The sequence below is a fragment of the Vespa crabro genome, chromosome 6, assembly GCF_910589235.1.
Source record: "Vespa crabro chromosome 6, iyVesCrab1.2, whole genome shotgun sequence".
Classification (NCBI taxonomy): domain Eukaryota; kingdom Metazoa; phylum Arthropoda; class Insecta; order Hymenoptera; family Vespidae; genus Vespa; species Vespa crabro.
Genome location: NC_060960.1, coordinates 11,507,889 through 11,526,810, shown reverse-complemented (window position 1 = coordinate 11,526,810; position 18,922 = coordinate 11,507,889). Strand labels below are relative to the sequence as shown.

General features: G+C 40.7%; 3 protein-coding genes and 1 long non-coding RNA gene across 10 annotated transcripts in view; 2 read left to right on the top strand and 2 right to left on the bottom strand.

Annotated features, from left to right (window-relative positions):
- Positions 1-280: 280 nt before the first annotated feature.
- LOC124424576 (RPA-interacting protein-like) lies at positions 281-2,137 on the top strand. The gene is made up of 4 exons (XM_046963846.1): positions 281-616; positions 738-818; positions 923-968; positions 1,059-2,137. Exons 1-4 carry the CDS (start codon positions 509-511, stop codon positions 1,391-1,393), a joined length of 570 nt encoding a protein of 189 aa, XP_046819802.1. The 5' UTR covers positions 281-508; the 3' UTR covers positions 1,394-2,137.
- LOC124424563 (MLX-interacting protein) lies at positions 1,689-14,472 on the bottom strand. 6 transcript variants are annotated; one of them, XM_046963810.1, is made up of 16 exons: positions 14,411-14,472; positions 11,632-12,061; positions 9,706-9,812; positions 8,352-8,425; positions 8,128-8,253; positions 7,832-8,045; positions 7,522-7,617; positions 7,178-7,442; positions 6,371-7,070; positions 6,089-6,262; positions 5,864-6,008; positions 5,570-5,787; positions 5,001-5,449; positions 4,713-4,836; positions 4,511-4,640; positions 1,689-4,438 (listed from the first exon to the last, which is right to left on the bottom strand). In XM_046963810.1, the coding sequence occupies exons 2-16, from the start codon at positions 12,024-12,026 to the stop codon at positions 4,317-4,319; spliced, it is 3,339 nt and encodes a 1,112-aa protein (XP_046819766.1). In that variant the 5' UTR covers positions 12,027-12,061; positions 14,411-14,472; the 3' UTR covers positions 1,689-4,316. The 6 variants fall into 6 exon arrangements, with proteins under 6 accessions (XP_046819766.1, XP_046819768.1, XP_046819769.1 ...); XM_046963812.1 differs by having other exon boundaries at positions 11,632-12,000; positions 14,411-14,464; XM_046963813.1 differs by lacking the exon at positions 14,411-14,472 and having other exon boundaries at positions 5,001-5,395; positions 11,632-12,636.
- The window catches only part of LOC124424581, a 54,993-nt gene continuing 44,502 nt past the window's right edge, over positions 8,432-18,922 (top strand). The window contains exon 1 of the long non-coding RNA XR_006942332.1: positions 8,432-9,257. This is a non-coding gene — a long non-coding RNA (uncharacterized LOC124424581). The remainder of the gene's footprint in view (positions 9,258-18,922) is intronic.
- On the bottom strand, positions 14,518-18,833 carry LOC124424567 (cGMP-dependent protein kinase, isozyme 1-like). 2 transcript variants are annotated; one of them, XM_046963823.1, is made up of 12 exons: positions 18,695-18,833; positions 18,160-18,436; positions 17,880-18,022; positions 17,682-17,819; positions 17,419-17,588; positions 17,094-17,335; positions 16,699-17,010; positions 16,231-16,462; positions 16,017-16,123; positions 15,691-15,930; positions 15,410-15,476; positions 14,518-15,311 (listed from the first exon to the last, which is right to left on the bottom strand). In XM_046963823.1, the coding sequence occupies exons 2-12, from the start codon at positions 18,351-18,353 to the stop codon at positions 15,216-15,218; spliced, it is 1,941 nt and encodes a 646-aa protein (XP_046819779.1). In that variant the 5' UTR covers positions 18,354-18,436; positions 18,695-18,833; the 3' UTR covers positions 14,518-15,215. The 2 variants fall into 2 exon arrangements, with proteins under 2 accessions (XP_046819779.1, XP_046819780.1); XM_046963824.1 differs by lacking the exon at positions 16,699-17,010.

Below are 18,922 nucleotides of genomic sequence, written 5' to 3'. Positions count from 1 at the left end.
GTTTACAATTAAAGATAATTGAGATCTTATCGAAATGCAACTGATATGGATTGCCCGAGTCTAACAAGCACACGGACCTTGCTGTAGACCCAAATTTATCTTAAATACATGTATTTATTAAGAGTATCGATTGTGAATTCCGCGCTACCTTACCATTCGTCATTCGTATTTTGTTGTTCATACTAGTTCGAGATAACGTCTTGTCTTTTTCAGTATTTCATTTCATTGTGTCCTAACGTATGCTTTTTACATGTATATACGTATATAAATATATACACACACATATATATATATATATATACATATTTAAATGTAATAATAAAAGTAATGATTTAATTTTAATAGCGGTTGGCGATGTTCGTTGGAGTGCCGATATAAAGTTTCCTTGAATCACCACTTCCATTGCGTTATGAGAACGTTCTTATTTCTCGGTGGTACTATATTCCTGTGCGTATAATTAATAGAAATTATTATATAGTGTTAACGACACAATTTGTGATTAAGAGCGATGGAGAATACGGGCTTGAGTCCATTGTTAATTACGAAATTAAGGATTAAGGATACTATAAATAAAATAAAGAATAAATCGCCACAATTGCAGGAAGTTCTTAGACAGGTTAGAAAATGATGTACAACATATTATTTAATATATTTTGACATACGATTGATTTTGATCGGTATCAACGAAATGTTAAAAGAGAAAAGGAAACTTTTTTAACGTTAATCTTTTCGTACAGAGATGTCGTCGAAGAATGAAGGAAAGAAGAAAAGAAATATTTAACGTGAGAAGACTCGGCCTCGGGGATACATCTGAAAAGGTAAAAAGATATATAAACGAACGAAAAAAATAAATTTAGTTTTATCAAAAACTAATTGATAATTCTATCCTATTGATAAATGATCTGTCGTTTATAACGACTAGCCGGAAGAAGATTTCCAATTGGATAGAGAAATGGACGAGGAAGAAGGTATAATAAATCCATCGTTGGTAGATATTAATATAATATACCTTATGATGATACAAAGGAGTAATATTTTGTTTCTTTTATTAATCAAAGAGAACTGGATATACGAAGAATACGAGCGTATGCTGCAGGACGAAATCGAGTGGATAGAGTCGCTTGTTTATGACGATAGGAAAAAACTAATTTGTCCTGTATGCCAGACCGGTACCATGATAGAAATATCAGAGTCCGTATATTGCAAGGATTGCGGATTCTGGCCGATAAATTGTAACGATATTCGAACTCTTGGAAATTTAATCGATAATAGCGTTAATAATCATTCCCAACATTGTACCGCAGTACCTGGTTTTACAATGGTCAGCGAAAACAAAGGTTCTGTACTGTATATGACGTGCGAAGAATGTTCATTCTTAACGTGCGTTATATAATATCCCTGCAAAGAGTAATTACTTTGCGAATATTTCATACGTTTATTAGGCCTCATTGTTAAACTTAATTTATTACAATTCGTGCGTATAATTTTTAATTTGTAAATTAATTTAGCGACGCGCTATGCGGTACGACTATGTTTTATCGCGTTATAAATTCTGACATTAGGATGAAAAGGATTAGATATAAAGTTATTCTAACCTTATTTATTTAGTTGAAAATCAATGCCAAGAGAGATAACATTATCTTATTACTAAATTGTAACTGTATCCGTTCAAGCAGTAAGTAAACGTGTGCCATCAACAGTATTTATTTTCTAACGTGAATAATTGTAACAAATATACAAGGTACAATATCGTTATCCCATTTTATCAAGATTAACATTTGTTTTAATAATAACGTTATAGTATAATTGTCACGTGAACATGATAGATATTGTATGTACAAAATAAACAAACATTCCTTTGCTGTTTCGCGCGCTCTTCTTGCAAATACCTATGTGTATATATACATGTGCATATACATGCATATGCATATGTATGTATATATATATATGTATATATAAACGCGTCATAAGTTTATAGGTAAAAAGAAAAAGAAAAAAGACATTCGTACGTCGTCGTATAGCTTACAAAAAAAGTAATAAGAATTTTACGAAAGGAGTTAAACGATCGAAACAAATGATGTACGTATATGGTTGCAACAACGAGTTTCGAAAAAATAAACGTTTTGGAGAAATTTTATTTTTTCCATGATCGTACTTCTTCTTCCCTTATGTGTTTATACACATGTATGTACATACGCACAAAATAAGGACCACGTTCATAGATGAGTTTTCTTCATGGACATACATAGATATGTACGTGCAATCGTACAAAAAATGAGAATACTCGTAATATCCAGAGTAGTACTTTAACGTAGCTAAGCTCTAATAATTGATACTTATATGCGATTTGTACATTTTCGATACATAAAGTTACATATTAATATATATTACTCTGTAACACACACACAATATATATATATATATATATATATATATATGTGTGTGTGTGTGTGCGTGCGTGTATACGCATATAGGTATGTATGTGCTATTTTCTTTTTTGTTTTTCCTCTTTATGCGTAATAGTGGCTAGCTCGCAAAGTGAAAATCTAATATAACACGGATATTAATAATATTAATGTTTGATAAAATTTATAGAGGCACACGGTTGGAGGCATAACTCGAATTTATATACTCTCTCTTCTCTTAATATGGCAAAAGCTTCGCGTTTAAAGCGACTGTTGATTGTATTACTTTAATATTAACAGTCTCTTGTAATATAACATTAACATTATATGGCACCTATTTATGGAAGTGATTGAAAACTTGTTAGAAAATCGATACAAGAAACTTTATGTTTGCAAAGATCTTAGATAATATAATGTACGTAAGTAAATAATTATTTGGCATAGCTACACGTCTACGTGGATCGATCTCGTTGTTCCTTTGTATTGAACATTGAGGAGGGCCGCAAATATTTCCATGTCATTTTGATCAATGTACAAGTACGTCGTATAGAATCTCGCCTTCTTTTTTTTTTTTTCCTTTCCTTTATATTTTTAAGTTAGTACGACATAACGAGCCACGCGTTAAATAAATTCTCGGACAATGCAACTCGAAATGCCTTTAAAATGACCAATACAGCGTCGTTAAAAATGACAAATGTCAAAGTATACATTGGGAGACTCATATATTTAACTACTTTTTCATTGCAAATGAATTCGAACAAAGTGTCCACTGTTTGCCGTAATACGTTTTTTTTTGGATGACTATACGACGATATATAACGGGCGTAGTGTGTCGTCATTTAAAGGGAGAAAGAAAAAAATGTATGCACCGATGCAGTATGTACGATTTCAGATTATAATCTACGTGCGACTAATATTTTAAGGCAAGTTGAAGATCGTGAGCGAGATTGCATTTGTATGCAAGATCGTAATCTCCTCGTACGCGATATACCGAAGGCGTTTAAGAGAAAAAGAAATTTATACAGATCGTAAGATTCCAAACATTACCTATCACATCTCGCGCGAGCTTTATGATACGTTTGATAATTACATAGAAAAAACTTTTCTTTATTATTATTACAAAAGAACAACACTTAGCCCCATTTATAGATGGGTTATATCCATAATTTGCTTCGCTCAAAAATCAATTTATTTTTATTAAACACACTAAAGTTTAAATTGATCGTATCATATGAAATGGCCGGTGGCATAATGGTATTCCATCGACCATTGCGCATAATTACACCAATGCACGGATACATTTGTGAATGATGTTTTTGAGAATTTACAGTGTAATCGGGTTAGTACGTTATTAAAGATATCACAGAATTGATCGAGTTTAAATGGTCACTGTTGGATACCAGTGTCGTTGTTCGCGTCTAAAATATATCTGCATGGAATAATAATTATTAAACGTTGTTAAGAAATGATGCAGAAAATGCCCGTGAAAGAACCTCATCGCACATTTTCCTATCTACCGAATGAAGAATATATGTATATATATGTCTATATATATATATATATATATGTATTCGTATTTAACTATTAAGAGGGAGAGGCAAAGTCAATGCGAAAGAGTGCGAAGTGGGATTTCCCGAATCGATAAGTTTTTCTTTTTTTCGAGCGATCCCCATCGATCGATCGAATCTTCTTCAATGACATTTCTTTCTTGGTATTAAAGGACTTTAATGAGAGATCCTGAATGTACGAGTTTGTGCTTTGACAAAAATATATGATTTATATCACTTATTTGAATATGTTCTTCGATTATTAACGGCCTTACTGAGTAAGGTAACTTTAGATTTCTACATGGCGTCTCAATATATTTCGCGCGTTTGCTTTTCCAAGAGATCTCCGTTCTGAACTCGATCGTCACTGTATGGATCGCCGTCGTTCCGTTCTATTAACCGCCGCGAGTGCTTCCTCGGGCAGGCGACCAGGATCTGCCAAAATATCAGTGGCAGTACACAGATACCTTAGGGAGTTGAGAACAGCTGCGAAAGTCATAAATATAAATATAAACGTAATAGATTTGGAGCGCATTGAAGAGTCGCAAAACCACAAACCTGGCCTGAGATCTACGAGCGAGCAATGCTGCTCGACCCATAATATTGTACTTCTGTAGAGGTCCTCGATACTCGCCGTTGATACCGAAGTATTGAAGGATAGCATTAGGGGTTCAAGCAAAATGCTAAACTGTTAAGGGAGAAAATGTTAAGAAAAATATTATCAGAGGAATTATTATAAGAAGAGTTATTTCAAGGATACGATCCAAAATTTCCAATTTTCTCGAGTACGGGTGCGAACGTATTCATCGAACATTTCCTTCATCTTATTGGTTCTGTGTCTCGAGACTGGGGCACCCGTTGCAGGAAGCATGGATTGACAATTACTGAAAGAGCATCGTGCGAGTTAATATAAAATAGAAGAAGAAGGTACGATTTATTTTTCAAGTACGTTCATAAAGGTATGCGTACGTGTCTCTCTCTCTCTATATATATATATGTATACGCATTGCATGAATTTGTTCGTCGAACAGATAAAGAAAATTTTTACCTGATAGAAGTATTAAGGCACTCGATCTGATGTCTCAAATTGTCCATCTCCTCCTTGAGCTGATTCCTTTCTGCCCTTAATTGTTTAATATAATCCGCTCCTTTTTGTAACATGGCAGCTTTACTCAATTTTGCATTGGGATTTTGATTGAGCTGCGGTATTAAACTGTGAAGCATGTCAAAACCATTCTTAATATTGTATCTACGCTTTTGTTCGGCATGGATATGGCCGACCCTTCTTTGTTCCTTGTACTGTCCACGTTCCGATTCTCCTTTAACGTAACTTCGCGTTGGCGACAATGGACTACCGATGCTCATTGGACTGTGAAGAGGACTCAGACTCAAAGCTTGAGGACTAGGCGCGTTGGAATGATCCTTGGGCGAGCCAGGACTGTTCTGCGGTGGATGAGTTTGATTGTTCAAGAGAATCTGTTGACTCGATTGTATCCCCTGAAAGAACACACCACACACACACACACACACACACACACACACACACACACACACACACACACACACATGTTGTATCGATCATAATTTTCTCTCTTTCTCTAACTCTGAACGACCTACCTGTTGTTGTTGTTGTTGGTGCTGCGATGCTTGCATGGAGGAAGTTTGTATAGCTTGAACCGTGACTGGCGTCGCAATGTGATGAGTAGTCGTTACTTGGGTGGCCGAAGCTGTCGGTGGTAAAATGGGTAATATATGCTTAACCGTGCCGGATTGATTATTCGTCGTTGGTATTATTTTTTCGGTCGACGCGTTCATCGTACATATACCGGACGTATCTGAAATAGTGAAAGAAATAGCAAAGTGAAGAAATTGCAAAGAGAGAAAATTCATTTTTGCGGCATGTTTACGTACTGTTGGTAAGGAGGTGCGCAAGCAAGACATTGTTATTTAAATTTAGAGCAGGGTCGCTAATTGCCGAGGCCAAGGGCAATTGATTCATCCTCGGAGGTATCAAGGAAGAACTACTCCTAGATCTGTTTCGTGCTTTCATTTGGTACTGGAAAAAAAAAAGTATCGTATAAAGTTACGTTTACGTTTCTTATCGTGACATGTACGCGCGACCGGTACGAAACGAACCTTAGGCACCGCAAAGACTTCCTTCTCCGACGTAGTTTGAATCGATTGTGGTACTAATTTTGTCGGTTGCAATGTAAGATCCAATCCGGAAGATCTGCATTGTAAAAGTATAGGCGATTGCGTTGATTGTTGCGTTGGAAGCGATACGACTTGTTGCTGAGCGGGATGATGCGTCTGTCGATCAGAAAATAAATCGAGCGTGACGTCAATATTATATCGTATTGCAGATAAATTTACGTTACGTAGCGAAACTCATTCGGAGGAGCAGCATGTACGACGTACCTTGAAGTTATTGCCAGTGAATTTACATTGTTGCTGAGTATTAAAGTTTTGACCGATGTTCGATAGCTTGTAACAAGTATTTGGCTGTGGTTGAACGATTTTATAAGGCTTCGTAGACATCGGCGGGGTAGGCGGTAAAGATCTTATGGACCGGTGCTGCTGAGTGCCCGGCAATGCCGCGTTACTTTGCGCAAAGCTTTGCTGCTGGGCCGTTACCAAATTTTGTACCTCGGCGGCCATCGAGGAGGAGATCTGGGTCGCATTGACGACGGACCGATCGTTCAACGTCGCTACCTGTATTCGATTGTCGACGGGAGCGGCCAATTGCACCGTCGCTTGTACTTCCATGGCATAAGAAGATTGCTGCTGGCTCGGCGGCTGCTCGTAGACCGAATTTCGTTGAACCGTTTGTACACTTTGAACGGCCTGCCGATACGCGTCAGCTCGTTGAGATGTCTGTTGGTGGGTCTGTTGTATCACGCGACTTATTCTACCGGATCGACGATTCTCTTGTCGGATCTTTTCACGCGTGGATTGATCATTACTCGTAGTAGTCGTAGTAGTCGTAGTCGTCGCAGTCGTCGTGGTCGTCGTAGTCGTAATCGCCGTCGCAGTCGTCGTCGCCGTCCTCGTCGTTCTCGTCGCCGTCGACCTCTCAAAATTTTCTTCCACGGCAGCCCTGTAATTCATCTCTACGTCCCTATGTTCGAGAAAAGAATAATTTTTCGTAAACCGCTGCGCGGCGTCCGCGCCTTTCGTTTAAGACCGAAAAATGATGATAATAGTAATATAGGTGGAATGCGTTACATGTCATTCCTGTAAACGCTGCCAGACTCCGCCTCAGACTGGTTATATATCTTTCCGGTATATTGAAGATTCTGCATGCCGTTTCCCCGTTCCACGGACAAGACCGTCGACGAGCGTTCGTCCTTCGACGTAGCCTCCTCGTTCAGTTCGTTCATCTGATTGATCGGCGTCATCAGATCGATATCGGGATAATTGGCGTTTAAGCTACCACCTCGAAACATGTCCTCCTCTTCCGGTACAGGTGGTAACTTTGAGTTCAAGAATTCTATAAATTTGACCCATCGCCGATTAGGATCGCCATTGGTATCGCCATGACAAGATCGAAATAGAGAAAGGTCCATTACCTTGCAAAGGCTCGAGCGTGTCCATAAAATCGTCGAGATTAGGTTGAAGTGGTCCCAAGCTCGGTTGAATGAAATCCGCCAGGCTCGCTCCGCGCGCTGTACGAATAACGACGAGAGCATTTGGTATTTTCTTTTCTTTCCTTATCGCATTTATCTCATTGAATGGAAAAAAAAAAGAAAAAAAGAAAAAAAAAAGGAGAGACAGAAGAAAAGGAAGTCGAACAAAAAGAAAAAAAGAAAAAAAAGAAAAGAAAAGAAAAGAGAGTTAAAACTTTTACTACTATCGTGCGATAGGCAATGTGATAGGTACCGATTTCTCTGGGATCTGGAAAGTATATAGGTTGATTCGAACTAATCGTGGAGAATAGCGTATCCGTCATAAGCTCCATATAGTCTTCGTCAACCATCATACTCTCTCCGCTGTGAGCCCCACCGGTGCTCCCATACGCGTTCGTCGTATTCGTGCCAAAATTTTCCGACGTTTCCATGCCATTGTTCCAATCTAGCGTGTCCATCGATTCCATCTGCAAAAAGATCTGTTGTTTTTAAAGAAACTTTTGCTATTCCTCGTAACGATTATAAGAAAGATTATCGATGGCGACGTACCACCTCGGTACCATCCTTGTTCGTCCAGCCAAGAATTTTGTTTCTGTAGAACATGCGCCATTTCTTATATTCCGCAGTAACCGCAGCAAGTTTTCGTTTCCAGTATTTGCCTTCCAGGACGACCGCCTGATCAGATAAGAATTACAAGAAAGTCTAGTCCCGAGGAAAAATAACACGAATAAAGAGATCGTTGAAGATATATGAGAAAAATTATTTATCCTTACCTCCGGCTTATTATGAGTGTCGACGTCCAGGGGCGACGCGAACTGGCACACCAACGTGTTTTGCTTCAGTATAACTGTAGGGGAAAAGTTTCTTAAAGTTAAAGTCGCTTGTGCCTCGAACGAAAAAAACTTGCGTAGAGTACACGATCGTAATGCATAGCTACGACGATCCAAGGGCTTTCCCTCTCCTCTCTTCTATCACGGAGGAGGAGGAGGAGGAGGACGACGACGACGGTGGTTCTTCGAAATGGCCTTTAATACAAATTCGCGTTTGTTCCGACATCGTGTTTTTTACGTCGACGTATTTTCTGTCAGTACAACGAAATGGGAGGGAGAGGGGGAGGGGGTTCTTTCTCTCTTAACGTAGTTAGGCAAACAAAGATTTGTTCTTTTCCAATCTTGCCTCATCGATTCTCAAGCTTTTCTCTTTTACCGTTCGACACGTTCGACGTTAACGGGCGAGGAGCGAGGGGGCGGGGGAGTAAATGCAAGGCGCGCAATTCCACGCTCGCGATAAAGTGGAATATCGGAAATTTATGCGAAACGGCGATCGGCCGCGTCGAACGTAGCCAGGAACGTAGCGCGAAACTCGTTTTTCTCTGACGATTCAAAAATCGTTTTGCTGCTTGCGCGACTACATATGCACATATGTGCGTAGTATAAGTAGAAATGATCGGTGGGAAATATTCGGAGTCATGGAAAGAACGGCAGCCGGGAAAATAATAAGTTTAGAATAAAATTTCAATCTCGCTCGAGATCGAAATGATTCTTTTGATCAACGGAAGTGAAAGAAACTATTCTACTTTTAATATCGTAGAACGGGAGGAAGAATGGAATAAATTATTTGAGGTATCGAAGAGAAGACGCGTGAAGCCCCTTGCAAAATATAATCGAGTAAAAGAACTGGTAAGTACTCTAAGGGAAAAATATGAGAAAGAAAGAAACGAAAAAGATATATGAAAGTATTCCGTCGTCAAGAGAGAGAGAGAGAGAGAGAGAGAGAGAGAGAGAGAGAGAGACGGCACGTTGTCGAAACGAGAGCGAGCCTTTGGCGAAACTGATATACACCGATAGCTTAACGAAAAAGCTGCCACTATTACGACGGCCGAGCTACTTGTTGGTCTATAGTCGCGCGTCCTTTGCACCGTCGTTCCTCCTTCTCAGCGATTACTCTTTGATGGTGGGAGGAGCGGGGAGGATACCTTTACACTCGCATCTCCTCTCCACTCGATCGTGATCCTAATTTATCTCTCGATCGGTTTGCTTTTGCACGAGCAAACGCGAGAAAAGAAGGGATATAAAGCGGATACATTGTCGAGTACGATCGAGTTCTCTTTCGTTATTATTTCCTCACACTGCATGTGCCAGCATCTCCAGATAACGTTGTTCAATCTGATCTTGTCCTTCCATCTTAGTCTGATCCCTTTGAAGCGATTCCATTTGGGCGACGTCAGCTTCTGTCTGGAACAAATTCGAATGCCCTTATGTCATACTGCTATGACGTATTTGGCTCTTTCTTTCTTTCTTTATATTTTTCAACGCGTACCATTGCTGCTGAATCGCAATGGGAGTGGAAAGCGATCGATAAAACGGTCGCGCTTATCGCTTTTAACACGGTGGAAAGTTTAACAAAGACCCCGCCCATCCACGTGCATACGCATTTCTCTTGTTCGTTCTATCGAGACCCCGAGAGAGCGCGAGAGAGAGAGAGAGAGAGAGAGAGAGAGAGAGAGAGAGATCGTAGGAAACGCGCAACTATTGTCTAGCCTCGATTACAATTTCCATATGTAATTGATATTTATATATTACACATATATGTAATTGGTATTATTTTTGATTGGTTCGATTAGCGGTGCAAAGGGGGTTTGTCGACAAAAGTTGTTACGAAACGGGCTCCATTGCGAGACGAAAAAAAGGGGAGGGACGAGAAAGCGTCGGCTTAGCTTAGAACGCGAGAAGAAAGGGGGAAAACCGTACGTTCTCCCGCGGGAGATCGTTCGTTTAATTACGTAAGAAAGAATCGTGGGTGACGATTGAAGAGAGAGGATTATCAAACGCGTTACATAAACGTATTCTATCTCAAGTTGTATTATATTATATCGACGTAGAAAGAGGAAGGAATATAAGAAGGAGGAGGAGCTCCATTGGAATCTCGCTCGAAACGATTTCTATATCCCATATTGCGATACTTGAATATTTCGTAAAAAAAATTACGCTAATCTACGTAACCATTATCGCGGGTGACATTTTTTTAACTCTTTGCTATTCGAATTGAATCCGCCATTTCGAGGCAGTGCCTGCCGCGGAAAATACGTAGTTGGATCGCGATCGATTATCGATTGCGAGATGACGTTTAAAAAAGGAGTAAAAAACAGTCGTGCGATAGGAGGAACGCGCTGTCGTACGAATACGAGGTTATCGCTTACGTAAGGCATAAGAAGACGTTGAAAATAAGAATCGAGTCAGTGAACCATGTGCAAACATTGAAGTCGTTGAAAAGAAGCTCGGGCAGATCCACGTTCGCGCGAGCTCGTTCGCGATGCGCGAAAAATTGGATTTTCATTAGATTCACCTTGGCATAGGACCTTAATCATTTTGATTTTTCATCTAATTCGAGCGATTAGATAAGCAAGAAAGAAAGATTAATCGGTAGAGAAAGTTGGACCGATCGCGCTCGACTCGCCGAGATTCGAATCGTTCTTTTCTTTTTCTCGTTGACGGCGAATCTCGTCGATCTCTCTCTCTCTCTCTCTCTCTCTCTCTCTCTCTCTCAAAGTTCCCACTACGTTCGACGTTCCTACTAGTGAGAACTTTGAAAAACTTTATTTATCTGATAACGCGGTATTTACCAAACGCAGAGATAAATTCGATAAATTTGATAAATTTGTGTGCATTTTAACGAGCATCGCGAGGCTGAAACGATCCAAGTCCAAATATCGTTAAAAGAACGTAACACGCTCGATGACCGAGTTTGCCAGGAGGTAGAAGCAAGGCCGCGCCGCGCCCTTTGACAGGGTGCTTCTCTCTCTCTCTCTCTCTCTCTCTCTCTCGCTCGCTCACAGTAGTAGTAAGGCGGTTTTACGGCCTCCCTTTCATTAATTTCGGTTTCTCGACAGCATTTGTGCGGTTGCCGGGATTTCGCAGAGCCCACGCTCGAAACAACATCCCCGCCGATCGTAATCGTGGGAGGGAGGGAGAGAGAGAGAGAGAGAGTAGAAGCGTAGTTCTTCTTTGGACCTTGATCCAACGCGCTCGCGATCGGCGAAGCGAGAAGGCTCACCTGTAGGCCAAGGACATGCACTGAAAGAGCTTGTTCAAGGACGTCTCGATGCTGAGCTGCTGTTGAGAATTCGGTTGATCGTCGAGAATATCACCGTCGACAAACTTTTTTAGGGAAAAACCGACCGGCGTCATGATCGCCAATTTCCCATTTTCCTCGTCCGGAACGGGAACGGCGAGCTCGTCCTCGTCGTCCTGAGCCTCCGCCTCGAAATCAGAAACCATGAAATGACCAGAGTGTATCGTCTCTTTCGAGTCTCGTTCCACGCTTTTCCTCGTTTTATCATTAGGGACGGCCTCCTTCCCACCTGCGGATCGTCCGAAGGCACCACCGATGCCCTGGCTCGACGTTATCATCGTCGAGGGCTTCCTGTAGATCAATCCGGCCTGCATCATCCTTCTCCTCTATGCTCGCCGTATGTCGCGTCTATCTGTATTTCACTTATTTTTACTGAACATTCTTTTAAAAGCCGTTCGATCGAGTCACTACTTAAATTTACACATTCATTCCCAAGTGGCTGTTCTTTTCGTCCGATCGTTTTGCTTTTTAAAAATCTTTTAATCCGAGTTCGTCCCAGGAATTTATGCTGAAGACGATATGACGCGTACGCACGCGAGACCGGTACGTGTTTACGAAAAAATGAAGCTAAAAATGAAGCGGCCGCGAAGGTCTTTCTTAACGAGAGAACTCTCTCTCTCTCTCTCTCTCTCTCTCTCTTGCTAAGAGAAATTTTCTATCTCTTATCGTACACGCGGCCCGCGACGAATAATTCGCGCGCCAAATATTTTTTCCGACCACGTCGGCGCTCGTACGCCGGCTCTCGTCTCGTACAAAGTATTTCTAGTACTGACTTATCTACGAACGGCGCAACGATCGTTTCGACGATCTAACATCGAAATTGCCGCTAGTAGAGTATCGCATCGTTCATACTCGCGTGCGCGTATGACACTTTCGCAAGAACGTGCCTTTATTCTACCGAAGGATTAAAAACGAAGCGATAACTTTTCTTTATCGGTATAATAAAAATGACGAGCGAGCTCGTACTGAGGGTCGCTTTAATAATTATTCATCTCATTATTTATCTCGAAAGGAATTTTTCTCCTTTTCATAACGGACGAATTTCGCCCTAACCCATTGCGAGAGCCATCGCTCGAATCGATCGCGATATATATTTGATAATGATCACGGAAGTTTTCAAGAAGAAAACCAAGCCAATCGATTCTTTCGCACAGCCGCGTTAGATAAATTTAGCAATCACGAAATCCTACGAGTCAACGACTCTTTCGACCTTTTTTAAAACGCCAACGGGAAAAAGTTTTCTTTTCTCATGCGTCGTATCGTTCGAGCTTCGTTACGATCTTCGACGAACCATAATAATAATAATAATAATAAAAATAATAATAATAATCATAATCATAATAATCATAAGAGTGAATCGCGATAAAGTGCGATTATCGATTCTGATCCGACGAACAGATTTTATTTTCATCGTTAAATTTGCATTAAGCGGTATGCGGATCCTCGGACGGAGGAAGCAAATATTAAAGGATAGGCGCGCAAGCGTCCGGTGTGTAACCGGGCTTAAAAAATAAAGAGCCAAAGAGCTTGAAAGAGCTTAGAGAGATAGAGAGAGAGAGACGATCGCACACTCTTATGCAATCGTCGCTGCAACTCGAGCAAACATTCGGCTTCGCCCACACGTACGTTCGCTACTTGCTCTTCTCTCTTCTTCCTCTTCTTTCAATGATAATACGATCGTGAAAATCCCCCTGTCAAGGATAATCTTTAATTCCCCTTTTTGATTTTATCAGAAGACGATATCGCTCGACGAAACTACATTCTTTTATCCGGTTATAATCCTTTGTAATCCTTTTTTTGACAAATAATTACAACTTTTACAATGGAAAAAACTCTGAGGCTTTGCACGTAGAAAATACTATATTAGTAAATACCAACAAATGCCTCTTTTCGAGGCAATCTGCATAATTTCTTCTCTCGATGTTAAATGGTCCTTATAGTGAAATTAATACAAATTTTATAAAAAAGAAAAACATTCCGTTTATTAACCTTAGGAATATAAAGGATGGACTATTTAATTAATTTAATTTAACTAAACGTTAATCCCATAAATGATTCCGTTAAACTGTCTCACTTATTCAACCGATAAGTCATGTCGCATTCATTACAAATACCTTCCGTTTATTCTACGATCCTAGTTTATATAAAAAATTAAGAAAGATGAACTCTTTCTCAGTGTCATGAAATAATCATGCTTGCCGCTATTACAATCGTTATCATTTTCTTGTCTCAACTGACCGACAAAAAATCCATAGTGCCATCTGACAGTTGTTTACTACGATGAAATCTCAAATCAACGAGCTGTTACAAAACAACTCGTTAAAAAGTTACAAGATTCCTCTATGTTTCTTAAGTCTCTCTCTCTCTCTCTCTCTCTCTCTCTCTCTTTTGTTGTACGCGCTATTTGTGACTTTAAAATAGGCTCTTCTTCCCAGATAATAAATGTACATGTCGATTGTGAACGCGCGAGGAAAGCAAACGTTATCTAGAAACAGGAACGAAAAAGCGGAAAAGAGAGGGAGAAAGATAAGGAGGCCGATATACCAGTCTATTTCTTCGTGAAAGAACGTATCATAGCCACTTGGTAGAAAAGAGAATTCGTTCGATATCTCTTTTTTTCTCTTCGATTCGAGATATACACGTTTATCCTCGATCGAACGTACTCTTGCTTTCTTTTTTATTGTCTTTTATATCGACTCACCTCCTCCTTTCTTTCTCTATCGACACTTTGCTGCGCAACTCTTTTTTTTATCGCGTCTCTTTTCGACGATAACAACAACAACAATAACAACAACAACAACAACAAAACAACAACAACAACAACAAGAATAAGAAGGAGGAGGAGGAGGAGGAGGAGGAGGAGGAGAAGGAGGAGGAGGAGGAGGGAGATGACGTTGGAAGGGGAGAAAGGAGAGGAAGGAAAGATCGGAGAAGGAAAGAAAGATAAAAGTATGAAATCACTGATCGATCGAAAGCACGCACTTCCAAACGAAAAAGTAGCAATCACTCGCCGTCAGGCTGGGCCGCAAGGCACCGCGCCCGGACGAGGTCCGTACGCGTTACTACACGGGACACGCACGCTCATATTGCCTAACGTGACGCCATTTGCAATTCGCCAACAGCGTCGTCGACCATCAACAGTAGGACTGATAGTCTAGTCGATGGTGACAGAGGGCTCTGGGAAGTGTGGAAGGTTGGGGAGGGGACGGCGACGAGAGGTACGGTCTTTGCGTTGCAGGAGCGCGATGCGCGCACATCCTCCTTCTTATTGGCCGAACGTCGCGAACTCTATCGGACGTTGCCCGAATATCACTTTGAACGTCAAACGTGCCTTTTTCAAATCTCTCCGCCATCGAGTTCGAGGTACTTCGATACTTATTTTTTTCTCTCTTTCTTTTTCTACCTCATTAAACTACTACTAGGCTTACTTATTTCTAATAATTAATTTTTATAGATAAATTAGAAATATAAAATTAAACTCAAAGTGAGTTTGATTACGCTTGTCCCTAAAAGTTTTCGTCCCAATCTGAAAAATCCAATGGCGCCAAGTCGCGATCGATCGGATATCTCTCGAAATTTCTTCTGTCAAGATGATGTTTCACCTACGAATGAAAATAACCAAATAACCAGCTAATCTTTGAGACAAGAATTATTCGAAACTTTGACGAGGTCCTCATAGGAACGCTCATATCGAAATTACCGTAGGTTTGATGGGTGAGGATATGGACATATTTTGTAACGATCTCCAATTTAAGTCCTTGAACCATCTGCAACATTAGTCATTTAGATAAATTTCCTTACGTGCGTGTGGATATATATATATATATATGTATATATATGTATATGTATATGTATATGTATATGTATATGTATATGTATATGTATATGTATATGTATATGTATATGTATATGTATACGCGCGCGCACACACGCACGTACGTACGTATACAGGCAGATATTTAGAGACAAACCCGCGCTTACCTGTGATGACGAACATCCGCGACACCGTTTCGCAAGTAACCGAGTCTTTTCGTAGGATCTGCCTCGAGCAAACGTCGAATAATATCTTTGGCTGAATGGGAGAGTATCTTTGGCATTTCGACCGTCTCAATACCCGCGATGATATTGTTACCCACGTCGACGTCGTTGATACCTTGAAACGGAGTCCAACCTAGCAACAGCTCATAAATGACGATGCCCAATGACCAATAATCGGCAGCCCTTTGAAAGATGCACAAACAATATACATGAATGGAACATATATTTTCTACATAGCGTCGTAGATCGATCGACGTACGGCTACCGACCTGTTGTATCCCAAACTCTGAATGACTTCCGGAGCTAAATACTCGAGAGTACCGACGTACGTCATAGTCTTGTAAGGGCCAATGAATTTGCTCGATCCAAGGTCGGTCTAAGCGCGACAGACATAACGGGGATTTAGCCGAAGGAAATTCGATCGAAAGACAGAGAGAGAGAGAGAGAGAGAGAGAGAGAGAGAGAGAGAGAGAGAGAACTTACGAGTTTCACATAGCCGTTCTGGTCGACCAATATGTTCTCGGGTTTGAGATCTCTATAAATGATGCCGAGCGAGTGTAAGTGATGGATGCCCTCGACGATGCAACCGACGATAAACTTAACTTCGGGAGATGGAAAACGAACTTTTCTCTGCAATGCCGTTCGCAAATCCCCGCCGAGGCAGACCTCCATAAGGAAATAAAGATATCTCTTGTCTTTGAACGTTCGTAACAATCTGCAAAAATGGACGATCAACAGTTTTCTCTCCTTTTCGCCGACGTAGTACGTAGGTACGTAATATATATACATATATATATATATATATATATATATATATATATGTGCGTGTGTGTATACATATATGTATATACATATATATTGTGTATTTTAGGGGAGAAAATGAAAGAATATATAAATATATCGTCCAATTATATAGGTACTTTTAATTAATTATTGATATTAATAAGGTACCTGCAGATAAAAGGAGAATTGCAAGCCATCAGGCTGTACTTTTCATTGTAGATCAACTTTTGCAACTTCATTTTCGTGATCATGTTCTTCCTAACTTTCTTCCTAGCAAAACTAATACACGGCAATGACGCGATGGTCACCAATTCTACCCTACCGTAACCACCTTTACCGATCGTGCCCTCGACTTCGATATTGGCCAGGGACAAATTCTGAAATTCCTCCTTCCAATTGTCGTTAACGGTCGGCCTTCTCTTTATCTCCCATATCTTGTTCTTGATCGATTCTAATCCGCCGAGATAATCGATGAACGATCTAAAATTGTCTGCTCCTTCATAAATCCGTACGCAATAAAAAAATCCTGCGTAGCGACGTTATAACTTTCGATTCGAACTTACTGCCTATCGATGGTGTAACATTCGGCGCCAGGCGGCAGGGCTATCGCGTTTGCCTGTCTACGACATTTGTCCCCGTAAAGCGCCTTCTCCCCAAAATAATCACCCTTCTCGAGGATGATAAGCTCGTCGTCGGCCCCGTACGATTTCTTCTTGGTGATCTTTACGTTGCCGCAATTAACTATGTAAAACTTGTCGCCTGAGTCGCCTTCGGAAAAAATATGGGTATTGCCTCGAAAGAATTCCTGCGAATAGACATTGTGATAATCGAGAAAATGAAAAGTTAATGATCGTTATTCTTAAAGACTTTTGCGATCCGTCGACTTACAACGATTATCAGATCGGACATCTTTGAAAGCACTTCCTCCGGCAGCTCCTTCAGAATCTCGATCTGCCGAAGCATTTGGATATTGTATTCCGTGGATTCCCTCATGGACGCCGACATTATAGCGTGAAAGCTCTTTCTATCGAGTACCCATACTTTCCCGTTCGTTTGTACTGGATAAACATTATGACGAACGACATATAAGGATGAACGATCTAATTAACGGTGTAATCGATTAATCGAGGATAAAGAGAATGAACGGGTACCATCTATAGAGCACAATCTTCTCATATTGTAGAGTAAGGCGAGTTCGCCGAAGGCGACTCCGACTCCGAATCTTCCGTAATACGTTTTACCCACGTAAATCTCAAAATTGCCGCTTTCCGATACGTACAGGTGCGACCCTGAAAATTCATTTTGATTCGTATTGACGAGCGCGCACATCTCCCCGTCGTCGATCTCACCTGTTTCGCCTTCTTGAATGAGCCTCGTATTAGCTAAGACCTCTTGCGGTTGCATCGCGGACGTGAGCTGCTCGATTTCGGTCTTTTTTAGATTCCCGAGAAATTTATTTTCCGAAATTGCGCGCTTTATCAGCTCCCTCGAACTGCGGAGGAAAGAATGAGAAAGAAGAAAAGAAAAAAAGGAAGAAGATGGGAGGGAAAAAGTTGGAGTACTCGTATACGATGCGACGTATCCGACGAGATCGGCCGATAAATAGAAAAGGAAAAAGAAAAGAGTTACCTTGAATTTTTCTCATAGGTCGATATCGCCGTTTTCATTTCTTCGAGCTCACCGACAACGGCATGTTTTCGCACGTTGGTCGTCTCCCGATAGCAATCCTCGTTGGTGCCATCCTGACCGCTTGTCATCTTGCTCGGCTGTTTATCTTTTAGTAGTTTCGCCGCAAAACCACTTCGGAAGTTCTTCAAAGGCATCCTTGAAGCCCCTTTAGAAATCGACTCTCGTCAGAAACTTCTCGTTGGTTGAGAGAGGGGAATCAACTTGGCCGGTCTTCTTTCTTTATCGAACGATTAAAAATTAATTTCCGAGATAAATAATTCGTCTACCTCCCTTTATTACCCTTTATTATAAACTTTTGAGAAAAACCATAAAAGAAAACGAGAAGGAAGTAAAAGGTAAAAGTAAAAGAAGAAAAACGTTGCGTCGACGGCAACGGTAGCGCGAGCGCGTGTCCGCGCGTGCGCGCTACGAAATATTTAGATGAAGGACGATGACAGGATTTCCGAGGTCAAAAGTTGTCCTCGATCAAAATTACCTTTAGTATTTCGATCGCGGTATCTCAGCGAGATATCAGGCTCGACTGTAATCGATTCCGTTAGTGTCCCTGCGCATAGATCTTATCAATCGAGGATAACGCTCTCGGTTGGACTGGTTCATTGAAAAAACTAAAGACAGATAAACCATACGCGTTTGCTCTTTCAACGTTTAATTCGTCGACATATTATTTGATTGGGAAAAAAGCTCTTTGTTTCCGCGGCGATAA